Source organism: Entelurus aequoreus, linkage group LG03, assembly GCF_033978785.1.
Source record: "Entelurus aequoreus isolate RoL-2023_Sb linkage group LG03, RoL_Eaeq_v1.1, whole genome shotgun sequence".
In the NCBI taxonomy this organism is placed as follows: Eukaryota; Metazoa; Chordata; class Actinopteri; order Syngnathiformes; family Syngnathidae; genus Entelurus; species Entelurus aequoreus.
The window spans coordinates 82,152,509-82,170,790 of record NC_084733.1 but is presented as its reverse complement, the minus strand read 5'-3'; the positions used below and the strand labels follow the sequence as shown (position 1 = coordinate 82,170,790).

Genomic DNA, 18,282 nt, shown 5'->3' with positions numbered 1-18,282 from the left:
GAGCGTTTTCTATTCGGGCTCCAGTACTCTGGAATGCCCTCCCAGTAACAGTTAGAGATGCTACCTCAGTAGAAGCATTAAAGTTCCATCTTAAAACTCATTTGTATACTCTAGCCCAGGGGTCACCAACGCGGTGCCCGCGGGCACCAGGTAGCCCGTAAGGACCAGATGAGTCGCCCGCTGGCCTGTTCTAAAAATAGCTCAAATAGCAGCACTTACCAGTGAGCTGCCTCTATTTTTGAAATTGTATTTATTTACTAGCAAGCTGGTCTCGCTTTGCCCGACATTTTTAATTCTAAGAGAGACAAAACTCAAATAGAATTTGAAAATCCAAGAAAATACTTGGTCTTCACTTGTTTAAATAAATGCATTAATTTTTTTACTTTCCTTCTTATAACTTTCAGGAAGACAATTTTAGAGAAAAAATACAACCTTAAAAATGATTTTAGGATTTTTAAACACATATACCTTTTTACCTTTTAAATTCCTTCCTCTTCTTTCCTGACAATTTAAATCAATGTTCAAGTAAATTTATTGTTTTTATTGTAAAGAATAATAAATACATTTTAATTTAATTCTTCATTTTAGCTTCTGTTTTTTCGACGAAGAATATTTGTGAAATATTTCTTCAAACTTATTATGATTAAAATTCAAAAAAATTATTCTGCCAAATCTACAAAATCTGTAGAATCAAATTTAAATCTTATTTCAAAGTCTTTTGAATTTCTTTTAAAATTTTTGTTCTGGAAAATCTAGAAGAAATAATGATTTGTCTTTGTTAGAAATATAGCTTGGTCCAATTTGTTATATATTCTAACAAAGTGTAGATTGGATTTTAACCTATTTAAAACATGTCATCAAAATTCTAAAATTAATCATAATCAGGAAAAATTACTAATGATGTTCCATAAATTATTTTTTTTATTTTTTCAAAAAGATTCGAATTAGCTAGTTTTTCTCTTCTTTTTTTGGTAGAATTTTGAATTTTAAAGAGTCGAAATTGAAGATAAACTATGTTTCCAAATTTAATTGTCATTTGTTTCGTGTTTTCTCCTCTTTTAAACCGTTCAATGAAGTGTAAATATCATTCATTATTAATAATAACATAGAGTTAAAGGTAAATTGAGCAAATTGGCTATTTCTGGCAATTTATTTAAGTGTGTATCAAACTGGTAGCCCTTCGTATTAATCAGTACCCAAGAAGTAGCTCTTGGTTTCAAAAAGGTTGGTGACCCCTGCTCTAGCCTTTAAATAGACCCCCCTTTTAGACTAGTTGATCTGCCGTTTCTTTTCTTTTCTGCTCTGCCCCCCTCTGCATTTGTGGCAGCTTCGGGGCATCTTCCAAACTTGACGATCCGCCAGGGCAACAGTCCAGTTATCACGATTCTGAATAGGTCCTCGACTAGAAGGATCGCCAGGCACGCGAGCCACCACTTCTCCCAAGAGTCCATCGCGTGTCCGGCAACAAACGTTCTGGGTCGCCCCAAACCCGAGATCTTGTCAATTTTTGTTGAGGGGTGAGTTGATCATTCAAATGATAACAAAAAGAACAGACTAATTCACTTTGTTATCAAGACGTCTAAATCGCGACATTAAAAACATTTGTGTTTTATTGGTGTGTGAAGTACAATCGCCAATCTTTCTTAGGTGAAAACGTACTTTGTTGTAAACGTATGATCACCTAAACTTAACCCGCCATTTGGCATCCATTCAAACGCTTGTTAGCTCACAAGCCCCCTCGACACCTTTCTGGTGAGTCAGGGCACTACGGCGCCTCCGCATTTTATTGTGAAATCATCAAGACCAATGTCGTTAAATGTTGCTGTTCCAAACACGCCTTGTGTTGCACAACTGCTAACGCCAGACTCCGGAACAGGAAAGTGCTTAATGGCTCTAATGCCTCTAATGTGTGCGTGCCTGAACATGACATAAACCACCATAGCCCGCGGGCCTCATGTGTTTGAAGTTGCGTGGATTTCCGACAAAAAAATGCCATATGCTCAAATCCAGAAAATCCCACTCCCTGTCCACGCCCCTATTTAAATATGCAAATGATATTCAAATGAACCATGCACTTGAGATAAGACACTATGCCCAGTCAGAATTCACCGACGAGGAGTTTTGGCAGGCTGTCCTCTGGCATCTCCAGCGAATGAAAGTGGGTTGAGTGGGATAAAGTGTGAAGGGCTGCCAATGCTGTGGAGGAAGAAATACCGTATTTTCCGGACTATAGAGCGCACAGATATATAAGCCGCACCCACTAAATCTTAGGAAGACATTTCCCCCCGTGTATTAGCCACAGACATATACGTTGTGAAATGAGTAATAAGTGTGTCTGTGACAAGGCAGTAAAACGGCTGATCAAACAAAACAGAAGTCATCGTCATGGACCCACTAGGACAGGACAGATTTTGGGAGGGGGGGATTATTTACTTATTTTTTTAATAGATTTTTCTGAAGAACCGTTTTTTGACACCCCTGTGAAGGGCGTTTTATCATGTCTAGAGGGCTCTCATAATGTTGAAAAACATATTCAAAAGGTTGTAAACGTGCTGTAATTATTGAAATATTTCCAGACCATTTTAAAATTGCCAAAGTAATACCACTCAACAAAGTTAAAGTTGTCACACATACACTAGGTGTGGTGAAATTTGTCCTCTGCATTTGACCCATCCCCATGTTCACCCCCTGGGAGGTGAGGGGAGCAGTGAGCAGCAGCGTGGGCCACGCTCGGGAATCATTTGGTGATTTAACCCCCAATTTCACACCCTTAATGCTGAGTGGGAGGTAATGGGTCCCACTTTTATAGTCTTTGGTATGACTCGGCCGGGGTGTGAACTCACAACCTCCCAGTCTCAGGGCGGACACTCTAACCACAAGGCCACTGAGCTGGTTGTGAATATATACAAAGGCGGAAACAAACACGAGTACTCCATTTACAGACCAATATCACAAACCGAGATCTTAGAGAACTTGTTTGCTTTCAGATTAAATCATTTAATTAATAGATATAACATTTTAAGTAAGAGTCAATATGTGTTTGGTCCCAATCACTCAACAACAACAGCAATAATTGATTTGGTAGAAGAAATTTCAACTGCAACAGATAGAAAAAAATATTTAGTAAGTATTTCTGTAGACCTTCATAAAGCGCTCGATCATAAGTTGTTACTGGACAAACTGTATAAAGAGGAGTGGGTCAAGAGTGAATTTTAAAGTAACCTAAAGGACAGAAAAACTACTTGTGGAAGTTAACATTTGGAAGTCTGCCTTACATAACCTTAGTTGTGGAGTACCACAAGGTTCAGTCCTTGGACCAGTACTGTTTCTCATGTACGTCTATGATTTTACCACGGTTTCCAAACTCCAAAACCCTTGTGTGGTGTTCGGGTCTGTCGGACCCGTTTTCATTTTTTTATTAAAAGAAAAATGATACAATTAATTAATTTTTCAAACTGAGACTCACTGACTTTGGCTCATTTTCTGTGAAGAACATATATCAGAATACATATTTAATGACCACTGTTGGAAGCAGATCAGAATCATATCCATATTTAAGTGTTACTTCTTTCTAAACTCCTATAGTCATATAAAGAATAGCTAGTATTCTTCCTTCTTTTGAGTCTCATAGTAAGGTGTCGGCCTTCTAGATTGGAATGTGTCAGAGTAGAGATAACTCGGAGTAGTCTAAACAACGGGAGTGGGGGCGAGGGACAGAGGGAAGATCACAGCACTTCCGTGGGTTGGGAGAGACCGAGCTAGACCGGACGAGGGAACGCTGGTGTACTAGATTGGTCTCACGTTTGTCCTCTAAGCTTGGAGAATAAACCACAAAATACCAACTACTGCCTGGTGATTGAATATAAACATCAACTTATTGCCATAAAAAGAATCTGGGAGAGACTAGCAGATCGAATTCCCCATTGGAGGAATGCTGGTCAACGCAACACCACACACCATACACCCCTCCTACACATTTCTATTACATATAAGATGTCCGGGGTCCACTGGACCCAGGGCTAATAGAAGTGTGGAAATTGATGTTCTGTGTACCACACGCACCCACACACACAGCAGGCCTAGACAGGAGGAGGACAGAGTGTAGGTACACAGAACATCAGAGGGTCAAATGTGCGAGAAAATGAGAGCAGACAGTGTTGACAAACAATGTTGCAACCTTGTGTGGGAACCGCAGGTGCAGAAACACAAAAGAAGAATCCCTGTGGGATGCAGAAACTGGCATTGTTGCCATGGTTCCCAATAATATTGTTGTTACTCAGCCAGCGTTTGTGGGTCTGATGGACCCCGTTGCATTTTGTGGCTTTCAATGCCTCACAATCAAACCCTTTTATGTTAAAATGCTGAACAGATGTTTATTGGGATAAGGTAAACATCTGTTCAGTATTTTAACATAAAAGTGTTTGATTGTGAGGCATTAAAAACACAAAATGCAAAGGGTCCATCAGACCCACAAACGCTGGCTGAGTAACAACAATATGAACATTACACAAGGGTTAAGTGTACTTCATCTGCGAACGACACAACCTTATATTTCATTCATAATTAATGATTCCTACTTTGGAGAATTAGGGACCATTGTAGTACAATTTATTTTGTAAAGAATAAAATACATTTTTGTCTTGACTTGTATCAAGTTATTCGTCAATTTTTGTATCAAGTTATCCGTCAATTTATATGTAAAAAAAAACAATCTAATCAAACACAATATAACGAGGCATGTGTATATATTCACTGTTACTGTTAGTCCGTGTAATCGGATTCAAAACATGAATATTCACTTCAACTTTTTGAGTTTTTCATCAAAACCAGTGAGGTTTTTCCCTCGCCTGAACTGCTCCATTGTCCCACAGTCTGGCGCTCGAACAAAGACTTTTCAAGTTGCACACACAAAAAAAGACAACGTCAACCTTGCTTACACCTTCGCTTAACAATCTCGTGTTTCACGCCACTCAGGAGAGACGCGATCTGGAAAAAGTTGAGCGTGTAACTCTAGCCTGGACAAAAGGACGGAAGGGAGAGGGAAACAAGGGGAGTCCGTGTCCTCTGAAGGGAGGAGGACAACAGAAGGTGGAGATAAGGAGGCGCCTCGCCCCTACCGGTCTTGCCGTCATTCTGCATGGTGGTCCGCTCCCCCGTCAAGTCCTCCCAGCCCTCCAGCCTCAGCTTCTGGTACTGCAGCTTGACCTGGGCCAGGTTCTCCTCCACGTTGATGGGCGACTGCTTGGCGCTGCTGCATGACGGAAACTTCTTGGCCCAGTTGTCCTGGTTCAACGTTCCTGGAAAACACAAACAGTTCGGAGTAGAGATCGACCAATATGGGTTTTTTCAGGGCTGATACCGATTAATAGTAGTCAGCGATATTTGGGGCCGATATTCATTTGCAGTAAAAGTTATTGAAAAATGAATAGTATGTGAACCTCTCCATTATGGTTAACAGTGCACCATTGTCTAACGCTCGGTACTTGTTGTGTCACGCGCCTTCTCCTTGCCCACCCGTCTGGTATTCAGTGTATAAAGAGCAAAGCGCCCCGCCCTGGGGGCACACATGCTTGCCATACGTGTGACTTGTGTCTACTGAACTGCTCGCGCCTTCAATAAAAATAGAGAAAAGTCATTTTTTATTAAAATTTCCAACACATTATTTTGTAGGAAAGGTGACATAATGTTTGTTGTGTTTAATTTAGCAGCAAAACAAACATCAAACACCTTTATTGCGTGTGTCTAAGACAGGGGTCGGCAACCCGCGGCTCTTTTGCGCCGCCCTAGTGGCTCTCTGGAGCTTTTTCAAAAACGTATGAAAAATGGAAAAAGATGAGGGAAAAAAATATATTTTTTGTTTTAATATGGTTTCTGTAGGAGGACAAACATGACACAAACCTCCCTAATTGTTATAAAGCACACTGTTTATATTAAACATTAGAGATGTCCGATAATAGCTTTAAAATGTAATATCGGAGATTATCGGTATCTGTATTTTTAATATCGGTATCGTTTTTTAATTTATTTTTATTTTTTTAATTAAATCAACATAAAAAACACAAGATACACTTACAATTAGTGCACCAACCCAAAAAAACTCCCCCATTTACACTCATTCACACAAAAGGGTTGTTTCTTTCTGTTATTAATATTCTGCTTCCTACATTATATATCAATATATATCAATACAGTCTGCAAGGGATACAGTCCGTAAGCACACATGATTGTGCGTGCTGCTGGTCCACTAATAGTACTAACTAGGGATGTCCGATAAAGGCTTTTTGCCGATATCCGATATGCCGATATTGTCCAACTCTTTAATTACCGATACCGATATCAACCGATACCGATATCAACCGATATAAACAGTCGTGGAATTAACACATTATTATGCCTAATTTGGACAACCAGGTATGGTGAAGATAAGGTACTTTTTTAAAAAAATGAATCAAATAAAATAAGATAAATAAATTAAAAATATTTTCATGAATAAAAAAGAAAGTAAAACAATATAAAAACAGTTACATAGAAACTAGTAATTAATGAAAATTTGTCAAATTAACTGTTAAAGGTTAGTATTATTAGTGGACCAGCAGCACGCACAATCATGTGTGCTTACGGACTGTATCCCTTGCAGACTGTATTGATATATATTGATATATTGTTAATATTAATAACTGTATCCCTTGCAGAATGTAGGAACCAGAATATTAATAACAGAAAGAAACAACCCTTTTGTGTGAATGAATGTGAATGAGTGTAAATGGGGGAGGGAGGTTTTTTGGGTTGGTGCACTAATTGTAAGTGTATCTTGTGTTTTTTATGTGGATTTAATAAAAACAACAACAACAAAAAAAAACAACAAAAAACGATACTGATAATAAAAAAAACGATACCGATAATTTCCGATATTACATTTTAACGCATTTATCGGCCGATAATATCGGCAAACCGATATTATCGGACATCTCTAGTACTAACCTTTAACAGTTAATTTTACTCATTTTCATTAATTACTAGTTTCTATGTAACTTTTTTTGTATTGTTTTACTTTCTTTTTTATTCAAGAAAATGTTTTTAATTTATTTATCTTATTTTATTAAAAAGGACCTTATCTTCACCATACCTGGTTGTCCAAATTAGGCATAATAATGTGTTAATTCCACGACTGTATGTATCGGTATCGGTTGATATCGGTATCGGTAATTAAGAGTTGGACAATACCGTAATATCGGATATCGGCATAAGCCATTATCGGACATCCCTATTAAACATGCTTCACTGATTCGAGTATATGGCGAGCGCCGTTTGGTCCTACTAATTTTGGCGGTCCTTGAACTCACCGTGGTTTGTTTACATGCATAACTTTCTCCGACTTTCTAGGACGTGTTTTATGCCACTTATTTTTCTGTCTCATTTTGTCCACCAAACTTTTAACGTCGTGCATGAATGCACAAAGGTGAGTTTTGTTAATGTTATTGACTTGTGTGGAGTGCTAATCAGACATATTTGGTCACTGCAAGCTAATCCATGCTAACATGCTATTTATGTTAGCTATATGTACATATTGCATCATCATGCCTCATTTGTAGCTATATTTGAGGTCAATTAATTTCCTTTAAGTCCTCTTAATTCACACTATCTGTATGTAATATGGCTTTTAATTTTTTGCGGTTCCAGACAGATTTGTTTTTGTATCTTTGGTCCAATATGGCTCTTTCAACATTTTGTGTTGCCGACCCCTGGTCTAAGAGGAGCATCAACATTTGCATTTTAAAATATGGAAAATCGCCTGGGAAAATTGGTGAAAAAAATATCACAATAACTCGCCATTTACTCCATTTTATAACAGTTTATGGATTTAATTAGGGCTGCAACAACTAATCGATTAAATCGATTAAAATCGATTATAAATATAGTTGGCGATTAATTTAGTCATCGATTCGTTGGATCTAAGCTATGCGCATGCGCAGAGGCTACTTTTTTTTATTTTTTATAAACCTTATTTATAAACTGCAAAATTTACAAACAGCTGAGAAACAATAATCAAAAAAAGTATGGTGCCAGTATGCTGTTTTTTTTCAATAAAATACTGGAAAGGATAGAAATGTAGTTTGTCTCTTTTATCCGATTATTAATCGATTAATCGAAGTAATAATCGACAGATTAATCGATTATCAAATTAGTTGTTAGTAGCAGCAATAGATTTAATACATTCTTCTTTCTTTAGTTTATTTCGAACATTAACACACTTACAGCATAATACATCACACAATTTCATATCATTTCACTTTACATCATGTCCGAAAAGGAGTAGGAAGAAGCAAAGCTTATTTAATCCTACCCCTTTACCCACTTCAGAGCGTTTACAAATATATACATTCATTTACTGATTTTTTTTTTATAGCAAAACGACATCCGTCAATGAGTAATACAGCAGTTTTGTAATATATAATTAAGTCGGTCATGATACACACACTGAGATGAAGAATATCTTATTTTCAATAAGGTTGAAAGTATTTCTTATAATTCTTTTTCTTTGTACTTTGTAAGCACTATTAATTCGAACAACCTCTTAAACTGGATCATATCAGTACATTTTTTAACTTCTTTACTTAATCTATTCCATAATTTAATTCCACATACTGATATGCTAAAGGTCTTAAGTGTTGTACGTGCATACAAATGCTTTAAATGCGATTTTCCTCTAAGGTTATATTTCTCCTCTTTAGTTGAGAAGAATTGTTGTACATTCTTTGGTAGCAGGTTATAGTTTGCTTTGTACATCGTTTTAGCTGTTTGCAATTTTACCAAATCATTGAACTTTAATATTTTTGATTCAATAAATAAAGTGTTTGTATGTTCTCTATATCCAACATTATGTATCAGTCTAATTGATCTTTTTTGTAACACGGTTAACGAATGTAGCGCACATTTGTAGTTATTTCCCCATATTTCTGCACAATAACTCAGATATGGTAACACTAGCGAGCAGTAGAGAATATGAAGTGATTTTTGACCCAGGACGTATTTTGCTTTATTCATTATTGAAATGTTTCTTGGCACCTTATGTTTAGGGCTGCAACTAATGATTAATTTGATAATCGATTAATCTGTCGATTATTGCTTCGATTAATCGATTAATAATCGGATAAAAGAGACAAACTACATTTCTATCCTATCCAGTATTTTATTGAAAAAAAACAGCATACTGGCACCATACTTATTTTGATTATTGTTTCTCAGCTGTTTGTACATGTTAGAGTTTATAAAAAAAGGTTTATTAAAATAAAAATAAAAAATTAATTAAAAAAAAAAAAAAACTCTGCGCATGCGCATAGCATACATCCAACGAATCGATGACTAAATTAATCGGCAACTATTTTAATAATCGATTTTAATCGATTAGTTGTTGCAGCCCTACTTATGTTGTATATTTTGTATATGAGATTTCCAGTTCATTTTATCATCTATTAATACTCCCAAAAATCTGGTTTCTTTTACCCTTTCAATATCTACTCCGTCTATTTGTATTTGTGTATGATGTTATTTTCTACTGTTACCAAATAAGGTACCATTGTAAGGTTTCCTGAAATATTGACAAAATTTAAATACAAACAATTCTGGGCTCCTTCAAGTGGATTATAGTTGAGACATTTTTCAAGATGGATGACATCATTCCTTCCTGGATGTTACAGAAAGTATGAGAATGTGTGAGCTGCTGCCTGCTCTTCTTTCCTTATATAACCATCTCATATTTGTCAAGATATTTACACAAAGTTTGGATATATTTTCTGCCGTCTTCATGCCCGTCCTTACTCTGTTGCGTTATTTGATTGAATCACGGAACGTGAAACTCGTGGCGCTCCTCCGCAGTAGCCCAAACAAACAAAACGGGAGCGAGAATGGGCCAGGGATGAAGGACAATAACTGGATTACCCGGCAAAAAGATAACTAGGGGAGACGATAATCAATCGATTTCTAGTTTGGAGATAAACATCTCTGATACGGCTCAGGATGTACGACTATAATGAAGGATTACATTTATATAGCGCTTTACAGTGAGAACTGACAAGCCATCATCCACTCCACATCCTCACGTAGGTGGTGGTAAGCAACATCTGCAACAGCTCTCCTGGTGAAGACTGACGGAAACGTCGCTCCCAGTTTGTGCTTGCGGCCGCTTCGACTTCCTGCAAACATTCGGAAGCTGGATCCAAACCAGGAACCGATCTGAACTGCAATACCCTAATAATGAGTACTGGTATTTGGTAGATTCTGGACTAAAGACACCACTATCTGATTTTTTTTTATCCAGCTGACCGTCGGAATTATGATACGCTGTCACATTCACTTCAGTGGCCGCTGCTCAAAACACACCTTGCTTAACTGCACAACCAGCTAACATGCTAATTGTGTGAGTACCTGTATTATTTTACACCACAATTTCTCAATTTATTATTATTCCTTCGTAGCGTTTTTCGTCCGCCTCTAACTCCCAAACCGTTCATCCGATTGATTCAAGCATCAAAACATTCAGCGCTTCCAGGACATGCGTGCTCATACAACAAACGTTCCCCAATATTAACGGTTATACAGCAAATTATAATTTTCATGATTTTTTGCCCTTTTTTCTTTCGATTAGTCCTCCCACATTTTTTAACTAATTTCAACCATTCCGCCATTAAAACCTTTGTCTTAACAATAAAACTTTTTTAAAATTTTTTATCCCAAATAATTCCCAGTTTTTACAGTATTCAAAAATGTTCCAAAAATATTGGACAAAATAATTGGTACTCATCCCACCATTCTCACTGAAGGTTGCCATTTTATTTTTCCGCCTAAAAATAACCTTAACTGCAAGTAGATATTCCACACTATCAAAAAATATATTTGTTGTGGTATAAAAAAAAACATTTAGTAAAGAATTTGCAAAAAAGCAATACTGAACTTTTTTGCAATGTGTTGCTGCCATTAAATTCTAAGTTAATGATTATTTGCAACAACAAAAAAAGACGTTTCTCAGTCAGAACATTATCTTGTCTTTGCAGTCTATTCAATTGAATATAAGTTGAAAAGGATTTGCAAATCATTGTATTCTCTTTTTATTTACCATTTACACAACGTGCCAACTTCACAGGTTTTGGGTTTTGTAGACATACATACTGTACATAATAGTGTCTTCAAAGTGTACAGTTTTTGTCGAGGATAGAACTACTTATTTATGTTTACTTTGATTCTTGAGAGGAACTCCGCTTCACTGTACCAACCATTCAGTTGGGGAACCATGTTGAAGAACCAATTAAGTTCGTAGATGGAGGTTCCTCTGTACCAATAAGAGTACTGATCGATACCTGTATCGATAAGGAATATTGGTATAAAATCCTAACGCTAAACATCCCTAGATAGCGTCACCAGCGAGTTAATACAGGACATGGACATGACACATGGTTCCTAGAACCGATGGACTTCTCGAGGCAAGTCAATCGCACCATGATGTGTCACTCAGGTCGCTAAAACCTGATGATTAAGTGTCCACATTCCTACGACGGCTCACTGGTGTACCTCTCTGGCAGCTAACGAGCTAACGACCTCCAGCTGTTCCACGCGGACGTTCCTCTCCGTCACGGTCAGAGAACCAACTTTTGAAAAGCCATCGCGCCACACAGTCTGGATTTTCCGATCAGTGTTTCATGCTGCCGATACCCGTCATGCATGAGTGAGATGGGTCGATACCAGTACCCATCACATGTATCAAGTGGACATTTTTCAATGTGTTTACAATGAGCGCTAATGATAATTTAACAGTATCGACACAATATTTGCACTAGTTCTTTATTCTGTTGTATACATACACTTGTGTGATCAAAACCAAGTCAGTAGACTTAGACTTAGACAAACTTTAACGATCCACAAGGGAAATTGTTCCAAACAGTAGCTCAGTTACAAAGGATGGAAAGTGTAAGGATGGAAAGGATAATGCAGGTATAAAGTAGACTAAAAATTAGGGGTGTAACGGTACGTGTATTTGTATTGAACCGTTTCGGTACGGGGGTTCCGTTTCGGTTCGGTTCGGAGGTGTACCGAACGAGTTTCCACACGGACATATTAAGTAACGTAACGCACGTTGTGTAAACAATGCACACCGAGGCTCAACACACGGCATGCTAGCAGCTAACGGGCTACGATAGACTGACCATACGTCCTCTTTTCACCGGACATGTCCTCTTTTGCGAAGCTGTCAGGGCGGACTTTCTTAAATGCCTCAAATGTCTGGCATTTTGAGTTGCGTGTATTTTCAATGTACGTTCAGGGTTAAGAAGGGGTTAAAAACAAAACAATTTTTGCTCGCAGCAGGATTGGTGAGGGAGGGGCAGAGACAGAGAGAGAGAGAGAGTTATGATAAACGCGCATGCGTCGCCAGGCTCTGCTTTTTATCCATAGATTTATCAGATTGACAGTAATTTTTTATTATCTATAGCAGGGGTGTCAAAAGGGTGCCCCGGAGGCCATTTGCGGCCCACAGCTAATGTTTTAAAGGCCCATGGCACATTCTAAAAATACTATTAAAATAAACAAAAACATAACAAAAGTGAAATAAAAAAGCTTAAAGGTTAAATGTAATTTAGAAAAAGTTGCAATGTTGACTAATAAAACAAAGCTGTTTTTTTTCCTCTCAAACTGTCATTGCTCAAAACATAATATTGAATCAAAATCAATGTTATTATGAATTATTGACCTATCCAAGGTTCCGATTACTTCACATCAAATATTCCACTAAGAAAAATATTTTTGGTCGAAAATTTTGCAAATTCGGTAAATAAATAACCCAAAAATTTACATTTGGTTGTTTTCTTACTGTACCGAAAATGAACCGAACCGTGACCTCTAAACCTGAGGTACGTACCGAACCGAAATTTTTGTGTACCGTTACACCGCTACTAAAAATGTACCGTAGTAGCAATATAAAATATAACATATATGTAATATTTACATATTATATATACACTACCGTTCAAAAGTTTGGGGTCACATTGAAATGTCCTTATTTTTGAAGGAAAAGCACTGTACTTTTCAATGAAGATAACTTTAAACTAGTCTTAACTTTAAAGAAATACACTCTATACATTGCTAATGTGGTAAATGACTATTCTAGCTGCAAATGTCTGGTTTTTGGTGCAATATCTACATAGGTGCATAGAGGCCCATTTCCAGCAACTATCACTCCAGTGTTTTAATGGTACAATGTGTTTGCTCATTGGCTCAGAAGGCTAATTGATGATTAGAAAACCCTTGTGAATTCATGTTCACACATCTGAAAACAGTTTAGCTCGTTGCAGAAGCTACAAAACTGACCTTCCTTTGAGCAGATTGAGTTTCTGGAGCATCACATTTGTGGGGTCAATTAAACGCTCAAAATGGCCAGAAAAAGAGAACTTTCATCTGAAACTCGACAGTCTATTCTTGTTCTTAGAAATGAAGGCTATTCCACAAAATTGTTTGGGTGACCCCAAACTTTTGAACGGTAGTGTACAGTATATGATATATACTGATATATTATATCATTGTCGGTCCAGTAGTATACAATAACTAAACCGAGGCAATAACCGAAGCAAAAAATGTTTAACTCCTTGGTGTTTTTTCCCCGAGATTGGATACATCAACAACAATGACAAAAAATTATTTTGAAAAAAAAAAAAAACACTTTAGTATCGATCATATACTGATACTGCCTTTAGTATCGACACCACCAATTTATGGATCGGTCTGCCACTGCCGACACATTAACAGTTGTTGTTATGTTTTATTATTATTATTTATTATAACTTTACTCAGCACTTATTTGCTAGCTTAGCAATTAGCTTAGCAATTAGCATGCATGCTCCCGACTCGCTCTCCATGTGTAACATGTTTAACCCTGTCCACCAGTGAATTAATAATGATACTCAAAACACTAAGAAATGCCGTTTATTTGCCGTAATGAGGTGATTATTATGAACTTAGTGGTGTATGGAGAGACACAATCAGCTGCTAGTCGCTTGTCAGCAGGGTGTCTGAAAGTAAATACAGTCAGCTGGAGGGGATCTGGGTTTCCTTCACGAGCCAGATGTTCTCTTGGACTATTTATGCAGATGTTAACAGCTGCCGTGCTAATTAAGCGTTGTTGCTGTTAGCAAGTGCATCGGTGGTCATGTGACCCTCACAACTTATTCTAATTGGCTGCTCGTGCTCCTTTCACCAGCACACAACCAGGTCAGCAGAGTGGCTCCTGGGCCAGGATGGATATTAGCAGGTCGAATCAGGGTGCACACACACACACACATGTGCACACACGTGCGCACACACACCCACACACACACACACACACACACACACACACACACACACACACACACACACACACACACACACACACAGGATGTTCCAGCTGTTAGTGGTGTGCAAATGTGTGTGTGTATATATATATATATATATATATATATATATATATATATATATATATATATATATATATATATATATATATATATATATATATATATATATATATATATATATATATATATATACGTGTGTGCGTGTATATATACATAAATATGTGTGTAACTGTGTGTGTGTGTATATATATATATATATATATATATATATATATATATATATATATATATATATATATATATATATATATATATATATATATATAAACATACACACATACTATTTGGACCATAAAGACATTCAAAGTGATAAACAGACATCACATCTGCAAACTTGCTTAAAGAGTGAAAAATATGCTAAACTCTAGAACAGGGGTGTCCAAAGTGTGGCCCGGGGCCAATTGCGGCTCATAGTTATTTTTTTAATAGCCAGTGGCTCATTCTAAAAATACTATAAAAATTTTTAAAAAACATAAAAAAGTGGAAGAAAAGAGCAAACAGGTGAAATGCAACGAGAAAAAGTTGCAATATTGACTGTAATAACAAAAAGCTGCCATGCAGGCTGTTTTTTCTTTCTCTCTGTTATGAATTATTGACCTATTTAAGGTTCCAATTACTTCACATCAATATTTTTTGGGGGGAAATATTGCATATTGTGTTTGTTTGCCATAAAAAAACAAAGCTTTCTTTGACAAAAGGGGCAAAAAACATAAAAATATAATAAATCATAATCGACGGATAGATCTGAAGTTAATCTACAGACTTCAGTGTTGAAAGTAAAAATTTAAATAATTTATGACTCGTTCAATACTTTTATGAGTGGGATCCTTTTGGATCACCAATAATTTCAGTGGGATTTTTTTTTTTTAAAGTTAAAGTTAAGTTAAACTTAAGTTAAGTTAAGTTAAAGTTAAAGTACCAATGATTGTCACACACACACTAGGTGTGGTGAAATTTGTCCTCTGCATTTGACCCATCCCCTTGATCACCCCCTGGGAGGTGAGGGGAGCAGTGGGCAGCAGCGGCGGCCGCGCCCGGGAATCATTTTGGTGATTTAAACGGTCATTGCTCAAAAAATAATAATGAATCAAAATGAATATTGTTATGAATTATTGATCTGATTAAAGTTCCAATTATTTCACATCAAATATTCCACTTTTCTGGGGAGTACAATACTGCCTAATTTGTGTTTTGACAAAAAGGGCATAAATTATAAAAAACTAAAAAACAACAACTTGAAAACAACAGTAGAGTGGCAGTAGTAGTGCAGACCTGAAGTTGATCTAGAGATTTAAGCGTTGAATAATAATAATAAGGCATATGTACATATACACACATATATATATATATATATATATATGTATATATATGTATATATATATATATATATATATATATATACTGTACATATATACTTATATATATATATATATATACTGTACATATATACTTATATACATATACATACACTACCGTTCAAAAGTTTGGGGTCACATTGAAATGTCCTTATTTTTGAAGGAAAAGCACTGTACTTTTCAATGAAGATAACTTTAAACTAGTCTTAACTTGAAATAAATACACTCTATACATTGCTAATGTGGTAAATGACTATTCTAGCTGCAAATGTCTAGTTTTGGTGCAATATCTACATAGGTGTATAGAGGCCCATTTCCAGCAACTATCACTCCAGTGTTCTAATGGTACAATGTGTTTGCTCATTGGCTCAGAAGGCTAATTGATGATTAGAAAACACTTGTGCAATCATGTTCACACATCTGAAAACAGTTTAGCTCGTTACAGAAGCTACAAAACTGACCTTCCTTTGAGCAGATTGAGTTTCTGGAGCATCACATTTGTGGGGTCAATTAAACGCTCAAAATGGCCAGAAAAAGAGAACTTTCATCTGAAACTCGACAGTCTATTCTTGTTCTTAGAAATGAAGGCTATTCCATAAAATTGTTTGGGTGACCCCAAACTTTTGAACGGTAGTGTACAGTATATGATATATACTGATATATTATATCATTGTCGGTCCAGTAGTATACAATAACTAAACCGAGGCAATAACCGAAGCAAAAAATGTTTAACTCCTTGGTGTTTTTTCCCCGAGATTGGATACATCAACAACAATGACAAAAAATTATTTTGAAAAAAAAAAAAAAACACTTTAGTATCGATCATATACTGATACTCCCTTTAGTATCGACACCACCAATTTATGGATCGGTCTGCCACTGCCGACACATTAACAGTTGTTGTTATGTTTTATTATTATTATTTATTATAACTTTACTCAGCACTTATTTGCTAGCTTAGCAATTAGCTTAGCAATTAGCATGCGTGCTCCCGACTCGCTCTCCATGTGTAACATGTTTAACCCTGTCCACCAGTGAATTAATAATGATACTCAAAACACTAAGAAATGCCGTTTATTTGCCGTAATGAGGTGATTATTATGAACTTAGGGGTGTATGGAGAGACACAATCAGCTGCTAGTCGCTTGTCAGCAGGGTGTCTGAAAGTAAATACAGTCAGCTGGAGGGGATCTGGGTTTCCTTCACGAGCCAGATGTTCTCTTGGACTATTTATGCAGATGTTAACAGCTGCCGTGCTAATTAAGTGTTGTTGCTGTTAGCAAGTGCATCGGTGGTCATGTGACCCTCACAACTTATTCTAATTGGCTGCTCGTGCTCCTTTCACCAGCACACAACCAGGTCAGCAGAGTGGCTCCTGGGCCAGGATGGATATTAGCAGGTCGAATCAGGGTGCACACACACACATGTGCACACACGTGCGCGCACACACACACACACACACACACACACACACACACACACACACACACACACACACACACACACACACACACACACACACACACACACACACACACACACACACACACACAGAGGATGTTCCAGCTGTTAGTGGTGTGCAAATGTGTGTGTATATATATATATATATATAGACAGTATATACATATACTGTATATACACATACATACAAATACATATATATACACACACACACACACACATACTGTACATGTATACATACATACATATGCACACGCACACACACATATATACATAGATATACATATATATACACAGACATATACATATATACATACATATATACTGTATATACATACATACAAATGCATATATAAACACACACATACATATATATATACTTACATACATATGCACACCACACACATATACACACAGATATACATATACATATATACACACACATATACATATATACATACATATACATAGGTATGTACACTATGTATGTATGTATACATACATTGGCATATAACAGGCCGACATTATTTTATGTTCATTTTAAAATCACGAAAACATTTTAATGTACAAAATGTATACAAGTGGCCCCCTTTTTTTGGGGTTTGTTTTCTCGTACGTATGCGATGCTGACTGTAAAACGTTTGGTCACGCCTGTCACACGGTACGCAAGTATTGAAAATGGATTGTCGGCGCCCGGAGACGGTGAATAGACGTGAGTGCAGCGGGTGAAAAGCGAGAAACAATAGAGGAGCGCAACAAGCGGCTCCGAAGTTTGGAGTAGACAAACGGTGGAATGAATTTGTCATAGTCGTTACTGGACGACAATGGAGGGAGGACCAGCAGACCTCCTCTTTAGTGTTCATCATGAGAACGTGGACCACAAACCAGCTGACGTCAGCATCTACTACACAAAGTGTCCTTTCACACAGGGACACATTCCGCTCGCTTCAATTCTTAGTTGATACTTGCATTTCCACTAATAAGTCACTTAAGACCATTTCCTTATGCATATTCGACTCAAATAATCA

General features: G+C 36.9%; 1 protein-coding gene across 6 annotated transcripts in view; it reads right to left on the bottom strand.

Annotated features, from left to right (window-relative positions):
• The window catches only part of LOC133646964 (receptor-type tyrosine-protein phosphatase zeta-like), a 131,094-nt gene that overhangs the window by 75,269 nt on the left and 37,543 nt on the right, over window positions 1-18,282 (bottom strand). For all 6 annotated transcript variants that reach the window (XM_062042941.1, XM_062042942.1, XM_062042940.1 and 3 more), the window contains exon 3: window positions 5,118-5,297. In XM_062042941.1, coding sequence (XP_061898925.1) covers window positions 5,118-5,297 — 180 coding nt within the window. The remainder of the gene's footprint in view (window positions 1-5,117; window positions 5,298-18,282) is intronic.